Here is a 26,473-nt window from a genome sequence, read left to right as displayed (position 1 = left end):
AACCCCGCCCCGTGACGCGCGCAGTGACGCGGTCGGTGTGGGCGGTGCACGGGGCGGGCCGTCCCGGGGCGCCGCAGATGGAGCCGAGCCGGCCGAGCCCATCGCGGTGATGGCATTACCAGCATGGTGATGGCCGAGCCCCGCCGGCCCCCCCCGCTGCTGCCCCGCGGGCCCGGGCCCGTCCGCGTCGGCTTCTACGACATCGAGGGCACGCTGGGCAAGGGCAACTTCGCCGTGGTCAAGCTGGCGCGGCACCGCATCACGCGCAGCGAGGTGAGGCGCGGCCCCGCCGTCCCCGCCGCCCTCCCGGGCCCGGTCTCCGGTCTCCGCGCTCGGCCGGGTGCGGGCGGCGGCTGCGGGTCCGTTCGGGGTTCGCTGGGGCGGCGACCTCGGGGCCGGGAGACGGGCCGGGGCCGTGAGGAGCGGAGCAGCCGCGCCCCTCCCGTGCACCGCCCGGCTCTCGGGTGCCGCCCCGTCCCGCTGCCGTGGGGTCCGGCTGCGCCCCGCGGTGCTGCGGCCCGGCCCGGCCCGCGGTGAGGCCGCCCTGCCCCGCCGGGACGAGGCCTCGCGCCCCCGCAGCGCCCCCCGCGTCAAGCGGCGCCTTTGTGCGGCGCCTCCCCCCGCCCGTCGGCTCGGTGCGGTGCGGTGGTAACGCCGGGCTGGGTGCCGTGAGCCTCGGGACGGTCCGACGGGGGGCGGCGGTTGTGCGGCCCGCTGGGAGCGCTGCCCCCCCGGAACAGCCGGAGGTCGGGTCGGGGTCCGCAGGAGCTGTTGTGGTCCCGCGTGCTGGATCCACGCTTTGGTAAACGCCCCACGTGTGGCCTCCAGGTCAACACAACTCCACGCCGGGCTCTTGCTGCTATGCCCGTGCTGTACAGGCTGCATTCCCAGCACCAAGTTTCCCTAGTTCTCTTGTTTCCTGAGCTGCCCAGTGCTCAGAGCATCGCTGGTCAATCCCTCAGTGTCACTGCTGCTGGGCTGAGCTGCTTTCAGGTGTCCCTGCCCGCTGGTGCCATGCCCTCACACTCTCCCTTGCAGGTAGTGGTTCTTCACTGTGATCTCAATGTTCTCTGTCAGATTTTGTGATGAGAGCAGAACCGTTCATTTTGATTTTTAATAGTTTTAGAACGTGTGTTTGCTGTTGTTCAAAATATCAAAGATTGCAGATAGACTTAAAGCCTGATGGCTGCCTTAGTCTGCTTTGACTTTTCCAGCTGTACTCTAAGAAGTCACTGAATTCCTGTGTTCCCTTTTGGTACCAGCCTGTCACCCAGCTTTCCCTTCCGAAGGAGCCGTGTGTCCCCCTGCAGCCTCCATCTCCCACACAGTCCCTAGGCAGGTTGCCATGTCAGAGACATACCCAGGCTGTTTCTCAGGACATTGTGCTGATGTGCTGCAGCTGTAGTGCCAGGTTGGCGCTGTGTGCATGTATGTGGTTGCTGGGGAAGAGGAATCCCATTGAGATCGCTCTTGAGGGTTCCAGTGCAGCTGATTGCGGCCAATGTTGTTTTGAATGAGTGAGTGCTGCAGGTCTGCGCCAAGCTCCTATAGCTTGGTGTGAGCTCACTGTGTATGTATATGAATGCCCATAAAAATGGGGGATTGATCCCCGCTGCTGGTGACATAAGTAGTTTGTGTCCACCTGTGCTGGAGTGACCTCTCTGGGGCTTCTTGTTTGTGTGTTTGTTGCTACTGAAGTTATGGCACGTGTTTCCCTGCTGCGCTTGTTTATCGTGTTGCCAAGAAATCCTGTGATCTCAGAGTAACTGTTCTTAGTGAAACATACATAGATAAGCACAAATTTTCCTTGGAAGGAAAAGAGACTAAGGAAAGACAAGAAAAGCTGGAAAAATCAAGTTTAGGAAGGTACATACTGGCTTGTGATAAAATATGATGATCTGCATGGTAGTGCTGTGCTCCTGTTTGCTGCTGGGGACAGATGAAGGCACCACCTGGACAATCCTAAACCCCTCTGGTTGCTGATCATGGTCTCCAGATGTTTGCTGATTTTAATGCCTCTTATCTACTTTTCGGATGCATTGGGTTAGCAACTCACAGCTGAATCCCTCTGATCTGTGTGATGCATTACAGTTCACGTGGACAAGCTCTACATGAACTTCTTGTGCAGTGTTCGTGTGTGGGTGGTTTTGAAAAGACCAAAAATTAAATGGGCAGTATAAAAACAATGGAAACAGAAAGCTGGAGTGATTGAAAGACAGGACTGCTTTCTACTTTTCTTCTGACAAGCATTTCAGCTTCGCTGCTTGACAGTTTCAGTTCCCAGTTCCAGAATAGGGCTTGAGCAGTTCTGTAGCAAAAGAGGGAAGGAAGTGTGTGGTATCCCTAATATATATTTTTTTTTAAATTAAAAATGAGCAATGTTCCAAAATATCTTTCCACCTTTCTTAAGTCTTTAAATAGCAAAAATTGCAAAGGGGGGAGAAAAGGAGCAAACAGTAACAGAATTGTGTTTTCTTATTTTTGTTGGTCACCGTGATGTATTAAAGCATGTATTCTTGCTTCGGTTGGTTGTGGCTTTCATTCCTTTTGCAGGAGGAGCGATGACCTTTATTTAAGATACAAGAAAACGGAAGAATCACATAATGTGTATAATTGTCCGTAGTTAGAGTCCGTCTGTTTGGCTGTGGCAATGACAGAACACACCAGAGAGCAGTGGGAACTCACCAGTGGGTGCAGGTGGTCTCCACGCACTGTTCTCAGAAGCTCAGTGGTGCTGCAGTCCTCAGTAAGCTGCAGGTGGTTGCTGGCAAGCTGCACAGCCAGTAACAAAACACGCTTTTCAGATAGGAAACTTCCTCGTCCTGAAACAGCTCTTCACCTCTAGGAATTACTTCCCCTTTTCCTGTCATCATGACACAGCTGAGGCTATGGACAAAAATGAGCCATTGCTGCTGGATGCTTCTTCCTCCTCTCAATGTGGTGAAGGAGTTGCTGGATTTTATGGATTTCCAAGAGGTTTTTCTCTGAGCTTCCCAGGACCTGGTGAGATGTGTGGGAACTGAGAGTTCAGAATAGACCAAGCTATCTAATCTGCATTTGACCACAGAGCAGTGGTGCCAGCTGCTGCTGTGCTGCTCTGCACGTGGAAGACTGTCACTGTTTGAGCAGAGATAACTTTCGCACTCAGACTTGTACAAGGATGGTTAATAGTTCTTTTTCTTTTAGTCCAGGCAGCCACTTGCTTGGCATGCATGAGGAGAAAAAGAAGCTGCTGTCAATACCTCCAGTTGCTGAGCGTGGTGCTGTGTCAATCCCCAGTTAGGCTGCCATGCACTTTAATACTAACCAGGGCCAGCAGGATTTATTGCACTACATGAGGCCAATGAAGGAGGCAGGGGCTGTCCAGAGGTCCTCACCTTGTTGCTGGCCTGAAGATGTGCCACTGGCGTGAGGCAGGAATACAAGGTAGCTGCAGGTGATTGTTTGTTGGTTTGTAAATAAGAAAGAGTGGTTTCCCTTTCTCTTAACTTCGGAGGTCACTCCATGGCAGCTGCTGAGCAGACAGATGGTGGAGAAGGAACAAGAAACCTTCTCTAGGGGATTCCAGCGAGAGCGGAAAACAGAGAGGAAGTGGAGAAGTGAGGCTTGGGCTTGTTAAGCATTTTGTCCAGCTTAAGTGGTTTACTTTGATATTTTGTAGCTTTCTAGTGAAGTAGTGAAGGGATTTCTTCCTTGTTCCTAGGAGCAGAAGAAAAACCGAGTTCACGAGGTGTGATCTACCAGTTTGTGGAGACTTGGAGCTGTGGGTGCATGCAGCTCTTAAGCTGCACCAACAATGCTCACATCCCTTGCTCTACAGCAGTCTTCCTCCTGCACAGCACCTGTCTGCTATTGCTCCACACCTTGTAAACCTGGTCATCATCAGAAGTGATGACTTACATCGCTTGCTCCCACATCAGCATTAATAAAGAGATCTTTAGGGTGAATAAACATCACTCATTATTTAGTAATCTTCATATTCCAATCCTTTTCATGTTTTTTAGCAGCTGTATATTTGTTACTCCTTGATTTTTAAGAAAAAGCGGTGGTCTCTGAAGCAAGTGCAGTCCTCTGTAACTTGTTTTGCAGATATTGGCTAAAAACAAAGCCACGGGAACCAGGATCTGTTCTCTAATTGCGATCCGTTGGTGAGATCTGACCTGGAGACATCTGCTTCATGGAGCATATAATGCTATAATGTAATAAAAAGTACAGTGATAATAGTGGGGTGGCATATTCTTTGGCTACAGCAAATGAGGACAAGCCCAAAAGCAGCAGCCGTAGACATAAAACAAAAAGGGGAGGGGAGGAAAGCAGCTTACCTTGGGAAGGCCTCAGGTAGGCAAGGATCTCCAGCAAGATACTTTTGCCTCCACTGCTGACCCTTAAATGAGGGCTTGGAAGGGCTGAATGCTGGCTCCAGCCATTCCATCACTCAGTACGTTGCATGTACCTCAGCTGCTCTGGGCTGGCTCTGTCTTCTCACCAGGTGCTCCGTCGCTGTTTCAGGGTGTGATTCAGCATTTCTGCTACAGAGCTTTTTCCTTGACTGGATGAATTGTGGATGTCCGTGCGTAGCAGCATATTATTTGAAGTTTAAATAAGTGTCTCATTAGAACTATGTGCACCCACCGTGTCTTGATTCTGTGTCGAGCCAATGCTTTCTCTTTTCCAGTACCATTTTTGCAGGTGTGGAGTTGGAATGCTGCTGGCAGAGCATCCTGTGAACTCCCCCGTGGCACTATGGCCATGTCTTGGGCTGTGCTGCTCCATGTTTAAAGGCTGAGGTGTGGGATATGTGTTTCTGAGCTAGGAGAAAGCTCCCATCTATCTGAGATCATGGTACTTATAATGAGGATAAAGGAGTCAGTGAGAGCTGTAATTTCTCTTTTGCTTTTTGGCTGCAGGTGGCAATAAAAATAATAGACAAATCTCAGCTGGATGCTGTGAATCTTGAAAAGATCTACCGTGAAGTGCAGATAATGAAGATGTTGGATCACCCCCACATCATAAAGCTCTACCAGGTATGGCAGCAGTGCCTCTTCGTTTCTCACTCTTTGCTCCTGTTTGAAGAGTTCACCTCCTGCATTCCTAAGAGGCAGATAACTAGTTCTTTGGTAGGCTTATTCCTGCTGTGCAAATGCTCTCCTCAGAACTGGTTAGGCAACGTGAGAAACTAAACTTTATGTCCAGGACAGACTTCCACTTCTTTTATACTGGAGGAAAAAAATTGTAAATGAAAGTATTCATGTTGGTTTGGTGGCTCTTTGCTCTTCTTGCAATTAACTTAATGTGGTGCTTCTCTATCAACAGGTGATGGAGACCAAAAGCATGCTATACCTTGTGACAGAATTTGCCAAAAATGGAGAAATTTTTGGTAAGTAAGAGAATGTTTTCACACCCAGCTAACTGCTAACTTCTGCACTTCATTAATTGCATTGATTTTGTTCAGAGCCCTTTTTTTTTGTGTGTGTGTGTCATTTTTCTCTTATCTGTCTGGAAAAGCTGGGTAGAAAGAGATGTTATTCATGGTGCTGGATGGTAGTGATAATACAGTATTTAATAGCAAAAATTATGTTCCCAGGAATAATATAAAGTGGCTATGATAGTGAACTACAGCGGGGGTTTTGACCTGAAAGTTTGTTTAAACTGGAGAAAAGAATCTGTGTCACACAGACAGAGGAGAGAACACTGTTGACATGCATCCTGGTTACAAGCTCTTACTTTCTGTCCACGGAGTAAAGCAAGTGGAATCAGAAGAGTTTCCTGGTTGCTCCAGGATGCCTGCTCAGATGTCTGAAGCAGTGTTAGTGTTCTTTGTGTAGATCTAGAAAAACAGTGTGGCTACTACTGTGGAAAGCCAGTCACTGACTGGTGACGCAGACTACATATAGCATCTTTCTGTAATTGTGAGAGATGGAGTTAATATGTAATGAAAAAATTATAAGAGATTGACATACTGGTATGCTGTCATCAGGAGTACTCTGTATATCACATGTACTGTTGCATGGTTTAGGAGTTGGACTGAGCTTTGTAAATGCTGATTTCATGACTTTATGCTTGACATCCAGGCATCTTGAGTTTTCCTATTCATTTTAGTGGCAGTCACAAAATTGGAGTTGCTGAGAAAAGGTTTCACAGTCACTCAATCAACACTGCCTGGCAGAACAAACTCTGAGGGGCATTAGAATAGAGTTCACCATGGGGAAGGCCCTAATGATTGGAGAACAGAAGAGGTGGAGCCTGACTTAAATTCATTTCTTGCACTGTGGGCCAAGGGGTGAATTTCATGAAAACAAATCGAATGGTTAAAGTCCTTTCTTCTTGTTTGGTTTATCTTCTTTTTCATCTTTAGGTCCTTATCACTGGACTGTCTGTTGTAAGCAAGATAGTATATCTAGGACAACTTTACCTAACCGGGAAGTAGAGAAAATCCAAGGTGGTATTCAATAAAAGGAGAGAGAGAGAAAAAGCAGAAAGGAGACCAGAGCCTTGTGAGCTTTTCCTCATTTCCTGGAAATGTTTGAGGGCTGCTGAAATGAGTGCTGCTCCTTGGTCATGAGCTTCATTCTTATTAGGATGTAGGAGGCAATTCTGAATCCTTCCTGATGGTTGATGCCTTAATTTTTCTGCCTTGGAATTGGAATAATAGCATTGACTGTAGAAGCTGCTTTTGTCAAGACTTGCGCAGCTGCTGTTTCACTTGTTTTTGTTCCTGAGGATAAGTGATGTCCTTCAGTTTCAGAGCTATCATTTGTTTCAGGGCTAACGTCAGTTTTACAGCATAATCAGATACAAAAACAATGTTCTTTCTGCTGTGATGTAATGGAGATGAGAGAAAGGTCAGGATGGGTACTTTATGGGTATTTGTTTTATTTCTAAAGAAGAAATACTTTTAGTCACTGCACAGCGTGTGTTGAGGCTTCACAAGAGAGGTGTGAATGTAACAGCTTCATAGGAGGTCTTACATGAAAATATTTATCAAAATGGTTGAACAACCATAAAAGAGCTGAGTTTAACTAGGCAACAGCTGTTCTTCTTTCCCCCTTTTTGGAGGAAAGAATGAAAGAAACTGGAATTGGCTGAAATATACCTTGAGTTTCTTAGTGCTAAATATCTGAAAGAAATCGCTTGTTTTCAAGGTTACTGCTTGGTGTCTAATTCATGTAAACATTGTTTGTGTGAACAGATTACCTCGCCAGCCATGGCCGACTCAGTGAGTCTGAGGCCAGAAGGAAGTTCTGGCAGATCCTCTCAGCAGTGGAGTATTGCCACAGCCGAAAGGTTGTGCACCGAGACCTGAAGGCTGAAAACCTTCTGCTTGACAACAACATGAACATCAAAATAGCAGGTATGCAGAATGTAGATAGTAGTAATTCAGTAGATTCTAGTAATTCAGTTGCTGCTGCTGCTGAAGTCCTGCTGTGCTTAAGGCAAAATCAGAGTGGTAATACATAGAGTATTTTTGCAGTATGGATATCACAGTGCACATAGGTAAAACAGTTCCTAGATTAGAGTTTATCAAATAGCTTATTACAATGTCAGGAAAAAAAAACAAAATGGAAGCTTAGTGATTTTTTTTTTTTCCCCTTTTTGCATGCGTGATTTCATTTTAATTATAAATTTAGACACAGCAGATGTTGCTAGCAGTACAACTAATTTTGTCAGTTATCAACTCATTACAATTCCATGAATCCTTCCATGTTGACTTTAGCCCAGAAACACTTGAAATGCAAAAGATAGATAACATCTTGATTTGGAGTGCTGTTGGACTTCAGTCATCAGTAGCCACATCCAGCCTGGCTTTTAATGCCTCCAGGGATGGGGCATCCACAGCCTCCTTGGGCAACCTGTTCCACTGTGCCACCACCCTCTGAATGAAAAACTTCCCCCTAATATCTAACCTAAACCTCCTCTGTCTTAGTTTAAAACCATTCCCCCATGTAAACAGTCATTCCCCTCCTGTTTATACACTCCCTTCAAGTACTGAAAGGCTACGTGCTTTATAAATGCATCTGCAGAACTTGTGCCATTCTGATGGTAAAGCTGCTGTGCTCAAACCCGATCAGGTAGGAGAGACTGTTATTTTGAAGTAGGCTGTAGTGCTGGCTTGTCTTGCTGGTGGACAGTAAAATATGCATTGACGTCAGAACAGCTGATGCACATTCAGTGCATGAAATGGGTCAGGTTTGTTTCTAACACACTCGTACCTTTCCTTTATCAGCACCCTTCTCATCTTGATGATGTCCTTTGCTCACATTAGTATGTTATAACAGAAGACCCATGTGGTTCTAACACGCCAAGCAAGCTGCATTATTTTTGTAATTATAGGAGTCTGGATTAATTGTAGCTCTGAGGCTGGTATCCTTTCTATATGATTTGTAGTGGTACAAATTAGAGACCACCTCATATTGCCATATGCATAGCAGAAGTGGCAGTGGCTCTGGCAGGGAGCTTCTGTTTCTCAAATTGCAAACTGGTCTGAAATCTTACTCTGTTTCCATTTTTAACAGGAAAACAGTTTCCATTTGTATGTGCAAAAAAATTATGCCTTCTAAATTAAAGATTATTCTGAAGAGGGTAGTGAGATTGAGAAACTAAATGCCCCAAATGTTGGGAGCCAATATTTGCAGATTGCACAAATGCAGAGTTTATTCAGCTGAACATAATGATTTTTTTTAAAATATGCATATTCAGGAAAATGTCAAAAAGATAAAGATCACTCCATTATATAATCTCAGTCCTCTGATAGCAAGTCCAATTTCAGTCCTTTTAGAATTCTAGGGCTGGCATATGTCTTGTACAGGACTGGCACTTTTTCCATTAGATGATAATAATGTTCTCAAAACCTCAATGCTTTTCTTGGGTTAAAACTGTTTGTCTTTTGTCCAGAATGAGGGAGGTATATCCTCGCCAAGCAGGAACAAGGTAGGGGAATAGGAAGAGCACTGGTGATTGTTTTGTGCTCAATTGAATCCTTGCTATTCTAACACCTCAAAAAATGGAACAACCAGACTGTCAGCACAGTAATTAAAATCTGAGGAAGCCCAGTGGATCAAGCAGCTGGTATGCTGACTTAATCTTGAACTTTTTCTTTGAAGTGACTTTAATGGATCCTATAAATTCTCAAGTTCATAAAAAGTGGTTTAATATAATTAGAAGTAAGTGTGGAAAGCATAATGGAAACAAAAAGAGTTCACCCTAATTTATGTACCCTAATTAACAATGCTGATCTCCCTATGCAGGTAATCATTCTATATAACAGCACGTAGTTTCATATCTAAAGATAAGAGCAAATTGCTGAAATATGCATCACTGTGTTTTTATTTTACATTAATAACTCCAGCACAAAATAACAGGCATTTGGCTTTTGCTGTACTTACTGTCAATGATTATTATTATTATTATTATTATTATTATTATTATTATTATTATTATTATTATTATTATTATTATTATTATTATTATTTATTATTAGTGGAAACACAAAGCTAGAGGATGCCAGTCTTGCTTGCCCTTGAAAAGGGGAAGAAACTGAGGTTCCAGAACTGCAGTTCAAAGAATGACGGAGCTATTTGGCAGGCTCTAAGACTCATAGACAAGGTGTGCAGAGTCGTGAGGAATTCCCTGCTGGCTGAGATCCATCTGGCAGCGACAGAGCATACTGTCCCTGAGCCCCAGCAGCCGGCACTGCTTTAGTAGTGCTTGGACAGAGCACACCCTTGCCTGTTCCTTCTAGAATCAATTCAGAGACCTTTCATTCATGGAACTGCTTAATAAAACTTAATTATCTTAGTCCTCATAAAACCATCAGATGCTGTTACACCTGGTCAAACACCATCTTCACAGCATTGATTTCTGTAATTCTGCTGCTCTAGGAGCAGAAGACAGCAGCCTTGCAAGGACTGTGCCACAGCAGAAATTCTAATTACAGCATAAACCTACACCTTCTTTTACACTAATCGCTTGTACTTAAAGACTCAGTTCTGTTCTTTGCTGCTTAAATTTGTCTTTCTTTCTGAAGCAGCTTCCACATGTTCACATTCACCTCTCTTCAACTCCAATCTGGATAGGTAAAAGCTTTAATTTCTTAGCATTATAAATCCTGTATATATCCAGGCAGTTTATGCTTCCTATAGCTGCACTTACAAATCTGTGTGTACCCGTGAACCTGATACAAAGGCTTATGAGGGTGACACCTGGTAGGAGCTGCAGCTGGGAGCTAGGTTGGTATTTATCTGACACACTCAAGATAAGTGAAGTGAGATTAGATTTAATTACACCTACACAGAGAGAAAAACGTTTCTGTGAAAAGAAATGGGTTTGTGTTTCCTGAAGTATTGTCAGGGTTGCCAAGCCAGCAATGTGTAAAGAAATGTCTCCTCAAAGAATATAAGAGATTTACAACAACAGTCTGGCTGTGATCAGAAAAAGTCAGGTGAGATACAGCGATCTGTGGGATTTTTTGTTTTTTAAGAAAAATTTGTTGTTCCTCCCTGTGCTACTGCAAATGACATTGCATTTTTTTCATCACCGAAGGAGGATATAAGAGGAAAGATGGCACTAATGTTATGTTTGGTACTTCCTACTTAGTCCTGGAGTCTGAGCTGACCTTGGCACTTCCAGAGTACAGCAGCATGCCAAGATGCCGTTGTGTAACTGTTCATGCAACTGTCAGGCATTCTGTGTGTTTGCAGTGTGGCACTGTTGTGGATCTTACGTTTAGTCTGACCTTCAGCTGATCGTTCTGGTGTCGTAGTTTTCCTTTGAGCAGGCACTGGGGCTTTTTTGATGATGGCCAAGTCCAAAAAGTTCACTGCTTTGACAACAAGTATGTGAGTCTCATCTGAGAAAAAAATGCATTAGACAAATGTTTTTGAAAAGAAACGGGATCTAGCACTTCCATTTATGCTGAGATGTTCACAGAACACCGGATGTACATTACTGGTGGCAGAAACATTACAGCAGAGCTGTATAATAATAATAATAAGCTCATAATAAATAATAATAATAAGCTCATACATCTGTGTGTCAGTTTGTTGGATTTTAATAACAGCTGTTTATAAACTCAGATTTAGCAAACTGCTACAATTTTACTCAAAACTCCTATAGATGTTGTAAAATATTTTAATGATTATGCCTTTGTGAAAATAGCAGTGTAGGACATTCAGCATCCTAATAAATGCTTACAGTGGGAATAATGATAAAAGGATTTATGATACAGCCTTTTGTGAAAGAAGGTGAGCTTTCAGGCCCAGCCCATGCCTACAGTTGTTTGGTGTGTAATGCAGCTGGCGTTTGGAGTGACTTTTCCCCTTTATTTCTCAACAGATTTTGGATTTGGAAATTTCTACAAGAGTGGTGAGCCCCTGACAACATGGTGTGGAAGCCCACCATATGCAGCCCCAGAGGTCTTTGAAGGACAGCAATATGAAGGACCCCAGCTGGATATCTGGGTATTGCTGTTTTATTTACTTATTTTTAACTGGATTCAAGTCAATTTTTAGGAAGCTGGAGCAAATGAATTGCCTTTGAGTTTTCTTAAGCTGCAGACAAGCTGTTCCTCTTTGGGTTTATTCCTTGATAGAAAAATGCCTCTTAACACCAGATGAAATTAAAGTTACCTATCTATGTGCCTGTTAAATGTACATTGTAGAACTGTGTGAGCACACTAGAGGAAAACCTGCACTGCCTGCAAAAGCTCCCTTGTCTGAACGCATGAACTTTGCTGTTTCCTTGCCTTTGGTATTTTCTGCATTAAGTGGGAATTGAACCTGTTCCTGAGGTTAATGGGACTCAGAGCAGCTGAAACACAGAGATGGAGAGATGATGGCTGCTTTCTTCTCTGAGCTGTGTGTTTCTGAATGTCTGTGCATACTACTCAATGGAAGAGGACAGAGGGAGCCACCCACATTCTTATGCAATTGAAAAGGGACTGAAAATGAGCCAGAGGTTTTTCTGTACTCTTCATCTGCTGTCAGCTTGCTTTGTCATTCATAATTTTTATTTTTTTTAATTTTAATATTCTGCTACTTAAAGACATTCACTTTCTGAAGCAACCAGACGTTACAATTTGGCAGCCTCTGCTCTGGTATTAGGCTTGTGGTAATAATATTACACACTTCATCACATAGGCACTGTGTTTCTAAGTGTTTCTTATTTTGAGTGGCTGCTGTTGAGGTTTGCTTTTGTTTGAATGACATTCAGAGCAGTAGTTTCTAATTCTTACCTTAGCTGGGGCTTGCTTTGCAGGTATAATTCAGTCATCTGTCAGGAGCTTCCTGCTGGCAGCCAGAGTCTCCAGCATGCTATACTTCAACTTACCTGCTTATTGGTACAAATAACTGCAAGCCAAACCAATGGGGTTTAATGTTCTAAGTTCTAACAATCTTCAGAATTCTAACTCGACTTTGTATGAATTTCTCTGGGACATAATTTACAGATTTTGTGTCAGGATTTGGCTAACCAAGCTCAACTGCTTTGCTTGAAGCCTGAAAAATGAATGTTCTCTTTCTTACAGAGCATGGGTGTGGTTCTTTATGTTTTGGTCTGTGGAGCATTACCTTTTGATGGGCCAACACTCCCCATACTGAGGCAACGCGTTCTGGAAGGAAGGTTCAGGATACCTTACTTTATGTCAGAAGGTAATGGTTTGTCTTCTATTCTTGCCATGTTAAACTTTGGTTAAATTCTATGATAATCTCTGTTGCAGTACAGTGAGGGTGGTATATCTGCCCACCAGATTACAGTACAACAAACTGTTTCTCATTTTGCTAAGAAACACAAGTAAGCCTAGGTGAGCTGTATGTCTTTGCAATTAGGCTGCTACTGCTAGGTAGGCAGAGCAGCCCATTCTTCCTGCAGGTTGCAGTGTGGCTTGCCCACGGACAAGGAGGAAATTGAAATAAAAGGTGAAAGATCTCTCATTTTACTGTGACCAGGATTATGGGGACACAGGGGGAGAGGCACATTTGTATAGCAATTAAATTTCATTCTACAAGGCCATAAACATTTTAATCTGGAAACAAAATATGCTGACAGCACTATCACCGTCATTCCTACGTCATGGATTGGGTTTTTGACAGTGTCTGCTAAACAAAAGCAAAGAAATGCACAACCAATTCATATGCCAGGTTCTCATACTTGCGGCACTCCCACACACAACTGACTGTTAGATCTCTGCCTTACCTCACTGCCCCATCTGCTGGGTTTCACTCTGCCATGTGCAGATGAGAACAAATTGGGCCATTTTTGCTCACAGTTTGATGGTGTCCTTCAGCTTCCATTTATTAAAGAATCTGTGAGCTTTTTTTTTTAATGGGATTTTGCTCATTTGTTTTAAGGGAATTAAAAATAATTTTTCAGTCTGTTGTTCAGCATTCTGTGGTGCAAAATGTCCTGGTCCTCCCATTCTGTTGGTGTTTAGTGTATACTACACTTGGAAATAGCTGCTACTGTACAGCTGATCTGGTTAGCTCAGCTATTTGTTTGCTTTTAGCAATGCAATTATTGCACTGCAGCAAGACCTCAGCTTCCTGGGTACAGTCTGCAGCCTCCTTTGAGCTGTGCTGTGTTTGTGATTTTTGCTGACATAAACATGTGAACTAGTTACAAGTGCGTCTGTGCAGGTTGCAGCTGTCACTCACTGTGATTGAGGTGTGGATGGGCTGTTTCACTTCTGGCTTTGCAGCTCCCTTTGCTGATCACGTGGCGTTGCAGGGAGTTGAGAGGATTCGCCTGTTAGCAAAACATGGAAACCAAAAGAGATCAACAGGAGCAAATAGCCAGAAATCTCTCTATCTGTCATGAATATCTGAACTGGCTAGCTCATAGCATCTCGTGGTCAGTTGGAAATGCAGGGCAGATTGGTAAGCTTACTTTAATTAACTTAGACTGTTATAGCTTACTTTAATTAACTTAGACTGTTATATTGACTTCTTATTGCATGAGAACTGTATTCATCTCTTGTGTTCTCATCTCCCAAAACCCAACTGAGATCACTGTGCTCAGTGCTTCTAGCACTGTCAAACATGTAGTGGTCAGAAAGCAGCAATGACTCCCTAGTGTGACTTTTCATCTGTTTTAATCTTGTTTTCAAAGATTGTTGTAGCCCTCAGGAAATGTTTTAAGCACAGAAGTCAGGTAGAAGAGAGGCAGCTTCCTGTTGTCACACTGTTGGTAGGTGTCAGGTGAACATATGCAAACAGTAAGCAGGCTGCTAATGTGTTTTTCTCCCCAACAGATTGTGAGCATCTGATTAGAAGAATGCTGGTCCTAGACCCATCCAAACGGTTAACAATTGCTCAGATTAAGGAACACAAGTGGATGCTGATAGAAGTTCCTGCCCAAAGATCCATTATTTATGCCCCAGGACAGGAGAACCAGCCTTCCATTGGAGAGTATAATGAACAGGTTCTCCGGCTAATGCACAGCCTTGGAATAGACCAACAGAAGACTACTGAGGTAAACCAGACTCGAGCAGTTGTCCCTGGAAGGGAGGAGGAGGTCATAGAAGTACTAAGCAGTTACATGTTTCCCTTCAACCCCAATCCATGCTTCTTGCCAAATGTAAATACTAACAGACTCCTTGTGGAGTTAATACAGTCATTTCCTTCTACAGTGGTTGATGCTTTTAACCGTTGTGGAGGCTGCACTTGAGTACTGCCTGCCAGAGGAGGCTTCTCTATGTTCTAGAGGCCTGGCTTGTTTTGTTTCGAGTGATTTGAGATGGCCAATACATTCAGGAGGTCACTGAGTTCAGTCACTGCTCTATTTTCAAATTTCTGAAGGCTCAGGACTGCTCCTGCTACAGGTTCTGCTGCACACTGGAGCACCACAAACCCTTGTGACTTACCAAGGGCCCCTTTGCTAAAGCCAATGCTGTCCTTTGCTCAGCACTCCAATTTGACACTCTCAACTTCAGAATGGTTTGCGTACTGTAAACCCCTCTTCAGTATCTTTTTTTTTTTTTCCTGATACAACAATTCATTCTTCTTGGTCTCACAGAACATTAAAAAATAACCCATATTTGACTGCATATAAACTCTTATACTTTTCTTTTTCAGTCTCTGCAGAACAAGAGTTATAACCACTTTGCTGCTATCTATTACTTGTTAGTGGAAAGACTCAAATCACATCGAAGCAGCTTCCCTGTAGAGCAGAGATTTGATGCTCGCCAGCGCCGCCCAAGCACCATTGCTGAGCAGACAGTAGCCAAGGTGAGGTTTCTTTCTAGGCAGATGTGGAAGCTGACTGACTTGATTCTGAGGCCCAAAATCAAACAGTAGTTTAATCATTGAACAGGTATTCATATTTTTGGGAATTTCAAAACTTTAGCTTGGAAATCAATGGTTAGAGTGTTGGAGAAATACAATCTGTGCAATGCTTGGAGTGTCTTTAAAGGGATCCACAAATAAGCCATTGAATTTATGGAGGGTTCTGCTGGTATGGGGGCTAAAGCATGAACACTCTACACAATGCTTTTAAACACAGGCAGTAAAAAAAGACCTGCTGAAAATAAAATTTTCTCATCTGCTGTTCTCTAGATATGCTTTCTGACTCTCCTGAACTATGGTAAAGAGGTACCCAAGAGAAAACAGTATCAGTCTGTCAGGTTAAGAAACCCCATTCATTGTGGTATTACGTAGCAAATATGAGTATTCCTGTCATGAGACTCTTAGTTGCTTAAGACTCAGATATGTTCCTAAATAATATCACTTCTGTTAAAGCTTGTGCCATTTTTTCTTCCTGCTATGCAACGAAGAGATTTCTCAGCATGGCTGCAAAACCTCTGAGCATAGACTACAGAGCTATTAGGACAACAAATTGATTTAAGTCTTTAGAATGCTGTATGTATTTTATCAGCAGCAGTTCTGTGTGCTCCCTACATATGGTGCCAGCCCATCCATTGCAAATGGCTGTCCACTTAGCATCCTTTCTAATTATACTGACTGTTGCAACACAGGCTCTGCAGATATTGTCTACTTCTTCCCTAGTAATTTTCTTCAGAAAGAAAGGTCATGCGGAGTTTATAGTGTCAAATTCTAGTAATACTCAGATTTTTCTTTAGCATGTTCTTTAGTTTCATTAACATAGATACTGTAAAGCTTATGATCTCTATTAATGCAAAACTGGAAATACGAAAGACAGCCTAAAATGACTCAGATTATTGTGATTTCAAGAAAATATGCTCTCAAGTTTATGGCCTCCTAGAGTATTGTGCTGCTGCTGTATGGAATTCTTTTCTTTTAGGCACAAGCTGTGGTGCCATCAGTGAACTTGTGCTCAGAAAACACAAGGTTGCTACGATCCCCAGGTCTTCCCCCCACCTCGGGAGCAGAGGCCTTTTCATTCCCTCCATCCAGCTGCCAGACAGACACAACGTTCATGGAAGAAGAAAGAGTCAACACACCAAAGGTACACCCTAGCTTCACCCTGTTGTTGTGCCCAAATCCAGTAAGACTAATAAAACATGGTTGTCTTTTAAATTACTGCCTTGCACCTTGTACAACTTTGCGAGGCTCAGGCACTGCTCCTCCAGACTGGCAGCCCTTCCCACCAGTGCATTGCTCATCCTCCAGACCAGGAGCTGGACTCTGCACTCCCTGTGTGTTCTTTGTGCTGAAAATCTAGAGCGACCCACTCAGCTACTCACCTAAAATTCAGACAAATGAGAACAGGAGGATATAATGAAACCTTAATCATAAGCTCTTCCATTACCAGCTAAAGTCATTTAAGTCTTTTAAGTGTAGTATTTTATATGCCAATTTCATAATAAACTAGCCAAAAGAGTTGCATTTTTTTTAGTTTCTGTTGAATGGTAAAAGCCTGCAGGACTTCCAGTCTGTCAGAGCCTACTAGAACTGCAGCATCTCAGGTAGGTTGTAAGGCTCTCAGCTGGGCCATTCCTGAAACTGGAAATGCCTGTAAAACTGTAAAATAAATAAATAAAATTTTAAAATGTCTGTATGGTCTTCTCTAAAACCATAAAAAATGCAGTCCCAAAAAATGGGTTCTGCTTGCTTTGATTAAACTGGAAGACTGTGTGTATTCTTTCCACACCTCCACAGTTAACAGATTAAGCTGACTCAGCTAATGGGATGTGTCAGCTCTGCAGCCCCAGAAATGTTCAGTTCCAGCTTAGCTCTGAAGGGAACCACAGCCTGATACATTTTGCCATCACAGTACTCTGCAGGGCAGCAAAGAATAAGTGAAATGCACGTAGGCTGGCAGCATGGGTACGGCACAGCAACTTTTATGAGGATATTGCTCAGAAGAACTGTATTTGTGAAGCATGTTATTCCTGTGAAATTTCTGTTGTTCTCTCTCATATCACATTATAACTTCAATTTTAGCACTTCACATTTTTCCTGTCAGCCAGGGTTCTGATCTCAGGCTTGCCATTTTGAAGGTTTTATTACTCATTTGCTGGCTAGTTACTGAGAGTGTGGTCCTGGTTCTCATCACTGCTTCAATTAACTCCATCTGTGGGCCCTTATAGTCTGGAAAGCGAAAAGTAGTTCAAAGAGATTTGGAAATTAACATTTCAAACTTTATTTTGTATGCCCCATTGCTTTTGCAGATGCCATCTGGCCAGGGTAAAATCAATAAATGATGACTACAGTGAGGTGTCAAATCTCAATTGGCTTAGGAGTATTGCAGTGCCTAACTATTACAGACCATGTCTGCTGTAACTTCCAACCTCTGATCCATGTGCCATGGTAAACTGCGAAGAGCTGAAAGCCCACGTGCTCTCCTTTCTTTTCCAGCAGCTCACTAAATATTCTTTCCAGTGCTACTGCTGCCAGATCAGTAGAAGGCTTTTGAATGGGAAAGTCACAAATGGAAATTAGGCTTAAGGACGTTAGCCATTATTTAAAATAGATTCAGAATTTTCCCATGCAAGAATCATCATTATACAGAAACTCAAATTAGTGAAAGCATTTCTCAGTGCTGTTTTAAATATTTTCCTGGAGTAACTGCAATATAGTCTGCTATTGGGACCATCTGTTAACAGCTACTGTTAATGCAGTGAACTTGCTTTTCCAAATACATGTATTTTCGAAATAACAGAGATCTTTGTTGAATGCATTTAGCAGTCTTATGTAACATCACCTACAGCAGTGTAGTTTTATGTTAAATGTGTTGTTTCATTCATATTTTGCTCAATCTGAGTCTGCCAAAGCAGTAGTAGAACGCTGTCTGTCTTTTCCTTGTGGTATTTAGGTAAATGGCTGTCTGCTAGATCCTGTGCCTCCCATGGTGATGCGGAAGGGATGCCAGTCACTGCCAAGTACTATGATGGAAACCTCAATCGATGAAGGAATAGAGACAGAAGGTGAGGCAGAGGATGACCCTGCGCAGTCATTTGCAGCCCTGCAGGCAGCTCGCAGTGGGAAGAGGCGTCACACCCTGGCTGAGGTCACTGACCAACTAGCGGCGGTGCCAGGCAAAGGTACGGGCCTTACATACACACACCTCAAATATGAGATCAGGTCCACACAGACCCCAAAGCTGTTGAGCAGGCAGTATGAAATGAGAGCAGCAAACAGCTGGCTGTGGTCATGTACCAGTAACAGTGGGTGAGGTCCCATAAATTTGCTTGTGCTGTTGTCACATCACCAAATGTCCCCAAGCCCTTCATTCCCTAAAGACATGCTGGGGGAGGAGGACAGGGCACACAGAAATGCCCAGATTGGTGGGTACTGCACAACCAGGATGACAGAGACTTTCAGTTCAAGCTGTGATCTCATCAGGACCCCTGCCAGAACACTGACCGCGCTCTCAACAAGCCACTGAACATCACCTGTATGGTGTCTTATTCCTGCAATCATGTAAAAACCAGTAGTAAGAAACTCCAAGACATTCCAGTGCTGTACATATTGTGATTACCTGCTTTAATTCATTTTCTCCAATGGAGGAAGTGGCAGGGATAGCTCAAGCCCATGGCACTTCCTAATTACTGATGTACTTTTCTTCTATTTTGGCTTTTGTTTTTTGACACAGGGAAGGTCTATTCTCTGGATGAGAACTCCTCTCTGGGCAGCAGCATAGAGTCTGAGTATGACATGGGGTCAGTGCAGAGGAACGTGGGCCTGCTGGGTGATGCCCCTCCTCTGAAGGATGTGGTGCCGCTGGCATCGCCTTTCTTGGGGCTGCGACCCACCAACCCCGCCATGCAGGCTCTCGCCTCCCAGAAACGTGAGACCCACAACCGCTCCCCTGTCAGCTTCCGGGAGGGGCGCAGAGCATCCGACACCTCCCTCACACAAGGTAACCACGAGGCCCTAAACTTGCTGTGTTCCTACAGGGCTGTGGCTGCACCACAGCTGATCTTGTGCTGCTGCACCAACCAGACATGAGGGAACGTTTTCTGACGAGGGGCTCTGCTCGCCTCTTCTACAGGTATTGTAGCATTCAGACAGCACCTCCAGAATCTGGCACGAACCAAAGGAATCCTGGAGCTGAACAAAGTCCAGCTGCTGTACGAACAAATGAGATCGGAAGAAGAACCTCTTCTGCCATCAGCTGCCCCCCAGCTGCAGGACCTTGCTACCAACCCTGCACAGGTAACACCCTCAGCACAGCTGTCCCCTCCAGGCGCATTGCTGTGGGACAGACTGGGAGGGATGTGATGCTCTGGGGACTCTGAGGAGAGCTGCTCATAGATACAGCTCCTTCCTCTCCACTCTGGCTTCTACAGAATGGAGAATGGGTACTTGCAGGTTAGCCTTTATATTCTTGTTGTGTCTGAGACAACCTTGGCAGCTTTCTAAATCTGATAATTCATTATTACTTCTAATTTGAATGTTGTTTCAGATTTAACAAATCTCAACTATCATCTTTCCGTGTTGGAGTTAGATATATTGGAGACTAACTTTACCACGTAGCTTTTGCACTTCTTAACAGCTTGATTTGTGTCATGAAGGGCCAAATTGCTCCTGCCAGTTCCCTAATTATGTGTTTGGAATGGAACAGGTCGCAGGAAATAGGAATGTGAAATCTCTGTCAGACTCTGTGAATGAAACGGGCCAGCAGCACACATGCACTGCAAGCACCCATGCTCCAGGTCGAGCCTGCTGTTCCTTTCTGACTGCTGGAAAACTTCAGTTCTGACAACAAGTTGTAAAGTTTTCCCAAGGATTTCTTGCTTGCTATATGCATGCCACAGTGCTCATTGTTCTCTCCCAGCCCTGTCCTGTGCATGTCCTTCCCAAGTGCTACAGAAAGCTTTCTGTGTTCAGTTCTGAAGCTGTGCAACAACAGCTGCACAAAAGCATGCTCAAAGTTGAGTTAGTTTGCTACCTCTTTACTTTTAGTAGTTCAGAGGGCAAGCAAGTCACAAAATGTTATACGTAATGTGGTTTTAGTCACAGGTGTAATTGAGCCCTTGGCGCTTTGCAGCACAGATAACTCAGAGCTTTGTGATGTGGGCTGCTTGGCATGCAATGAAAGTGATGGGTGACACCAGGACCCAACTCAAACAGCAGCTATGGAATCTCTGTCAGGGGAACTCTAAAAAGAAAGGGTTTAGGCAGAAAAAGGTTTTTCTGGGGATGAAGCTTTTCCTCCTTCTCTCTGCAGGAAGAAACACCTCAGCAGCAGGAGGCTGCAGGCACTTTCCCCAGTGGCGCACATACCCCAGTGTTATCCCGACGACTGAGCTTAGAGACACAGTACTTGCAGCACAGGCTCCAGGTATTCTGCCTTCCCCTCCAATCCCAGACAGGCACCGCGTCCACATGTCTTTGGCCTTTCACACCCCATTATTCTTCTTGAGTCAAATACCACCTTAGCAAGCAACAGCTGAATTTGAAATTATGCTCTATTTTTCTTCTGTTGCACAATGACCCTAGTTATGGAAGAATCAGACTGTATTTGCTGGGGTTTTCCTACTCATTCTTTTACTGTAGAGTGTTATTAAAGCTATTTGAAGTGGCTGCTAATGAATACCTGTTAGCTGTGTTGCACCCCAAAAAGGGGATGCATCAGGATCTGAGGAGCCTCTACCCAGCTTCTGACCACCAGGGGCTTTCTGTTTCTTTTCCAAATTCCCCCTCTCCTCCCTTTTTTTTTTTTTTTTTCCCAGCTTGACTTTTGCTTAGGAAAAAATTTTTCTATGGATGTGTATGATACAGTTTATCATAAAAAACGTTCTTGTTTCAAGGGGTAGAAGTCAATAAGCAGTGATAGCTGTGATTTTAGACTGCAGCTCTAGTGGCAGCTTCTGAAAATGAAGGTGGGCACTTAAGCCACGTAAGCCATCTGCTTTCACTTGCAATCTGGACTGAACAAATACAATTTAAAGCAGCACTACCTTTCTTGCAGAAACCCACCCTTCTATCAAAAGCTCCAAACACTTGCCAGCTGTACTGCAAAGAACTGCCCCGGAGTCTGGAACAGCAGTTGCAGGAGCACAGGTAAGATTTCAAACTATGCAGATAAGTGACTTATCTTTACTCTCAATAGTAATGAAGGAATTGAGACAGACTGTGTCTGTTTAGGAACTCCTTGAGAAAGAAAACTTCACTTAAAAATTGTTAAGTCACTGGACTTAACAATGGACTGATTGGAAATGTACCTTCTTAACTGTTATAATGTATTTTGGCAGACAAGCTTTTAATTGCCAAGTTAAAGAACTGTAGGGTTTTTATGAGCTCATCATTTGGTAATTATTAAGCAAGCAAAACAGATACTAAACACACATTAATGTTACTAAATTGTCATAGAATCACAAGTTGGAAAGGACCTGCAAGATCATCCAGTCCAACCGTCCTCCCATCACCATTGCTACCACAAGCCACTAAACCATATCTCATAGCTCCTCATCCAGATGCCTCTTGAACACTGCCAGGGACCGCGACTCCTTTTTTTGCAGAGCAATCATAAAAAGAGAAAAGGAAAACAGCAAACTAACGGCATGCTTTATGGAACAAAAAGATTAAGGGATAGAAGCATGAAAATACTGCTTGATTTCAAGAAAGTATATCATCTAGAATTGCTTTATAGCTCACAGCCACTCCTGACAACTGATTAATCCTAATCAAGAACTTAACTGACAATACTGACAGTGTTCAGAGCAGCTTGGTACATTTCATTAAGACTAGGATGTCTGTGCAGAGAAATAAGCTGGGAAACAATAGATTCCTTTTCTGAATGCTGTCAGCATACGTCAGTAGTGGGTTTCCTATTTGTGCATGCTTTGGGAATTGGCTGGCAGGAGACCTCCCCTTTGTCATATCACAGGAATTTTCAAAGGTAGTTCTATGTAACCTGGCATTGTGTTGAAAATTCTTCCTGTTTGTAAGGGGGTCAAAGCTGCGAAGTGTTACAAAACTTCACTGGGAGGAGTGCAGTTCAGATAAAAGGAATATGGGGAGGGAAGCTTTGTTCACTTCCCTTAGGGGCTGGAAAAGTGTAACTGTTGAGTTCACAAGTTCCACGCACTAAATTTCAATAAATAAAAAAGGTTGACTAGGAATTTTCCAGTTCTGCCCTTTGCTCCCTACTGGAACTGCTGGTGTGCATACAGCGCTGATGCCATTGTCTTAACACGTGAAAAGGCAAAAAAAATAATTGCTGTTTATGTCCTTGATTCAGGCTGCATCAGAAGAGACTCTTTCTCCAGAAGCAGTCCCAGCTGCAGGCCTATTTTAACCAGATGCAAATAGCTGAAAGTTCATACCCAAGGTCAAGTCAAATGCCACTTTCGTGCCAGGAGGAGCAGCAGCCATCAGCACAGCAGCAATCAACCCAGTTCAGCCTCCAGCAGGCTCTGAGCCCTGTCATGGAGCCTTCTTCAGAACAAATGCAATACAACCTCTTCCTCAGTCACTACCAGAAAGTACAGCTGGAGCCACCACCACCCTCCCCAATCACCAGCTCATCACAATTGTCATCACCAATTCAGGTGCAGCAGCCAGCACAATCCTTACAGTACTCCTATCAGACTTGTGAATTGCCTGTTGTCACCTCTTCTGAGCCAGACTACCCTGACCAGTGCCAGTATTCCATGGACCCAGCACAGCAGAGTGGTGTAGCATTGCCTGACAGCCAGGGCAGCTTGACAGCCCACGAGCCACAGTCAAACTACGATGCATTGGCCCTCTCAGAGCTGCCTGGACTCTTTGATTGTGAGATGATGGAAACTGTAGATCCCCAGCACAGCGGCTACGTCCTTGTGAATTAATACCATGGGTGTCTAACGTGAGAGTGGAAGCCAGGGCAAACAGAGAAGTACGTGAATTTTTGGTTTTGTTCCAACTCTGAAGTTTTCAACCCTTCAATCAATAAGAGAAGTAAAAATCCACCTGACCAGAAAGAAGCAGGAGATGGCTAGAAGTCTGTTGCCTCCAGCTCCTCCTGTCAGTGGCTGGGGCTACACAACAGACAGTTCGGTTTGGTCCAACAAAGAACCAGTTTGTGTAGAAAGAGAGAGGGGGAGGAAAAAAAAAAGTTTTAAAGGAAGGAAGTGGCCCCTTCCAAAAACTTTGATAGTTTGGCAGCATTCATCTAGCATTTGCTAGGAGAAAGGAGAATGAATGCATATTGCATTGTACTTCTTGGCAATAAAAGCAATAGTTTTCACTGAAATTCAGACTTGATTTGGGTCTGAGCTGATAGCAAGTAGCATACTGAGCTGAAGCAGAAGCACGAGGTGGATCCAAAGGAAAGTTGCACTTCGGCATCCAGTTGCTGGTTAAGCTACTGATGTGGGACTGCTCCACAGTAAGTCTAAGAGATCACCAGGCATCTCAGGCAGCCTCTGCTTCCTTCTGCTAGCAAATAAGCAGTTATTTCCCAAACCTGCCAAGGAATTCTTAATTGGTCACTAAGGGAAGCTTCTGGATATTTGCTAAGTAATGTACTGACTTGATCAAAAGACACTTGGAACTGACACAGGGCATAACAGTGATTTGTAGAGAGCTTTGGGTGGGGCTGAGAATACCGAAAGATCAAGGATCAGGTAGCAGAGAAAGGGGCTAAAAAAGGATGGTGAGAAGGATTAAGAGCTGCAGCCAGTGGCCTCCAGAGGTCCCCCAGGTGGTGTTGGAAATCACCCCCTTGCTGCAGACAGACTGGCATGGAGAGTTCTGTCTCGGAGAAGTTCTGTTCACTGGAGAGGATCTATCTGACCTTCTATGGCATTTTAAAAACAAGCAAACAAACTGTGTTTTGAATTTGCAGTATGTGTTGCTGGTGGTTTATTGAGCTTTGTATATTTGGACAATTATTTACAGTTTTAGAACTTAATGAGCTTAAAAAAAAAAAAAAAGAAAAAAAAACCCTGTGAAGTGATAGTGCTGTGCCTTTTTTCAGTTCTTTATCAGACTATATGCTTTTTTTTTCCTGAAGAAAGTAGACAAAACTCCATTTACATCCTTACTACTGCCAAAGTCCCTTCAGAGCACACGTTCCACCATGTGGAATGTAATGTTGAACTTTGTTAGCATTTTGATTGTTTCAGTATATACAACACTGAAAGTATTACAGCAATATTTAGCATCAAGAACTGTTACGTACTATTTCAACACATACAAAATTCAACAAGCAGTTGTGTCCCCAGAACTTTCAGTCAAGAGTCATAGGATTGTTTAAGAATGTGCAGTAAGTTTAGATCTCTAATTTGGGGTTCATCTCAGGTCTTTAAATGCTGTGGGATATTGTCTATCTTTCTCCTGTAGATGAAGCTTGTAGCCAGATCATTTCAGATCTTTTCTGAGCAAACTTTAAGCACAGTTGCAGATTCATTAAAGCACAAAGAATGCTGTAGAAACTGTGCTGATGGCAAGTGTAAAGAACATCACTGGATAGTGGAAAATTTCTCTAGAATATAAGTTTAAATTAAATACACTACAGCGTACTGTGTACTCAGCAAGTCTTCAGGACATGTAGTCACTTAAAATGGATAGACAAATGTTTTTAGAGTTCTTATATATTGTAGCAAAGCACTGGCTTGAGCAGATAGCAGGAAGAAGGAAAAAAAAAGTACTTGTGGTCAGTTGGGTCTTCAGTATGTGCCAGACCATAGATCCTACTGAGCTCCAATAAGGAGTTTTCAAAGCTGCTTTCTTTCACCAGAAAGGTGAATAACCAGCCAACACTTACAGCAATAAGACCACGCTTAATTGTGGAATAGACTTCAGTCAATGCACTGTAGGCTATGTGAAGGAGGAAAGAGTTTAACAACTGACAGAAAGTACCTTGTTTCCTGTGTATGACAATTAAAGTTGTCATCACTGTTGGTCCAGAGCCTGCTCTGATACTGATCCAATTCAGCCCTAAGGCTCAGCTTCTACCTCTGATATCAGAACGATACTCAAGGCAACAGCAAAGGAAGAGGAACAGCGATCACATCTACACACTAGAAGGTTGCTGTTTAAATAGCTGAGATAGACACATTTCTTTTTGAAGGGAATTCACACAATTAAAGCTTTTTCTGACAGTGCAGAGAGAACATAAAAACCGCCGTGCTCCCCTGAAGTGACTGACAAAAGGACAGGAAACAGATGAAACCACCACAGCATAACACACCGGGCATTTCACTACAGCAGAAAAGGGGGCAACCAAGTCCTTTCCTTTCATTCCTTTCCTATCCTGCAATTCTAAGATCAGACAACTGCTCAAGGAATTATGCAGCCAAAACTGTTACTGGGACACACACATCTGTGGCAACAGACCCAGTTTTGCACCAGGAGCTGGGTTACTGCCAAGCCTATAACCACTTTCTTCCCTGTCCAGCTCCATTATACCATACATTTTAGGACTCACTGATAACTCAAGAGCAGAATTACTCTTATGTTACTCATTTATCAGGATGTGCCAATGAGTCTAAGCTCATCTGAGCTTTGCAGTACTACTAAGGAGAAAAGCTACAGTTTTTGGATATCATTTAGACTGTTACCCTCAACCAACATCCTTATTTAACATTTCATGTGATTTCCTTTAGCCAGAATAAAAGGCTTCTAATGCGTTTTAATACAGGAGAGTATTCACTGGGCACCACTTGGTAGCCAGGCTGCTTCAGAGTGGTTCCTTTGTTCAAACCTGTTATGTCTAATGTTAGAGGACAGTGTACACTACAGTTAAAAGTAATTGTTAGCTTTATTATCTTGTATTACAGGCTCCTTTGAAGAGACTTTGGTGCGATGTATATGGGGTAAAAGTTTCATATGGAGAAAAGTGCAATATATGTGTGCGTGTGGTACGTTCTTTAATGTATTTTTTTAAGGAGTTAGAGGGTTTAGTCTCTGCTTTGGGATAAATGCACTAGTATTGTGAGCTCCAGTTTGGAATTTCATCTGTAGTATTTACACACAACTGATATGCTGGACTCTGTGAAGCAATTACAGTGTATTGATACAAAATAAAGAATACGTACATTTCATTTTCAATGAAATTAGCAAACTAACATGGCTTCTGCTGCTCAGTGTTCTTTAGCAGCCTCTTTATACGTTGTGTTGCAGCACCACAT

At 43.5% G+C, this 26,473-nt stretch overlaps 1 protein-coding gene and 1 long non-coding RNA gene across 5 annotated transcripts; one reads left to right on the top strand and one right to left on the bottom strand.

Annotated features, from left to right (window-relative positions):
* The first annotated feature begins 60 nt into the window (after positions 1-60).
* SIK2 (salt inducible kinase 2) lies at positions 61-26,410 on the top strand. Of its 4 annotated transcripts, none has more exons than XR_014938289.1 (16): positions 61-273; positions 4,908-5,024; positions 5,314-5,377; positions 7,190-7,351; positions 11,332-11,456; positions 12,521-12,644; positions 14,243-14,463; positions 15,066-15,218; positions 16,252-16,416; positions 18,226-18,454; positions 19,006-19,272; positions 19,405-19,568; positions 19,978-20,121; positions 20,584-20,697; positions 21,328-21,419; positions 22,600-24,293. XR_014938289.1 is itself a non-coding variant. In XM_015883800.3 (16 exons), exons 1-16 carry the CDS (start codon positions 124-126, stop codon positions 22,654-22,656), a joined length of 2,295 nt encoding a protein of 764 aa, XP_015739286.2. In that variant the 5' UTR covers positions 61-123; the 3' UTR covers positions 22,657-26,410. The 4 variants fall into 4 exon arrangements, 3 of the variants coding, with proteins under 3 accessions (XP_015739286.2, XP_015739285.2, XP_085382317.1); XM_015883800.3 differs by having other exon boundaries at positions 19,978-20,068; positions 22,600-26,410; XM_015883799.3 differs by lacking the exon at positions 19,978-20,121 and having other exon boundaries at positions 22,600-26,410.
* On the bottom strand, positions 2,530-4,912 carry LOC146755294 (uncharacterized). The gene is made up of 2 exons (XR_014938299.1): positions 4,323-4,912; positions 2,530-4,192 (listed from the first exon to the last, which is right to left on the bottom strand). It is a non-coding gene; the product is annotated as an uncharacterized LOC146755294 (long non-coding RNA).
* Positions 26,411-26,473: the final 63 nt, after the last annotated feature.

This window comes from Coturnix japonica, chromosome 34 (assembly GCF_054131305.1).
Source record: "Coturnix japonica strain WE chromosome 34, WE-NBRP24, whole genome shotgun sequence".
Lineage (NCBI taxonomy): Eukaryota > Metazoa > Chordata > Aves > Galliformes > Phasianidae > Coturnix > Coturnix japonica.
This window is presented reverse-complemented; position numbering and strand designations above follow the sequence as displayed.

Bases quoted from the DNA above. Each gene is read 5' to 3' on its own strand.
- SIK2 (XM_015883799.3), top strand. From the start codon at position 124: ATGGTGATGGCCGAGCCCCGCCGGCCCCCCCCGCTGCTGCCCCGCGGG. The intron at 12,645-14,242 runs GTAATGGTTTGT...TCTCCCCAACAG, and splicing joins ACCTTACTTTATGTCAGAAG to ATTGTGAGCATCTGATTAGA. The intron at 16,417-18,225 runs GTACACCCTAGC...TGTGGTATTTAG, and splicing joins AAAGAGTCAACACACCAAAG to GTAAATGGCTGTCTGCTAGA.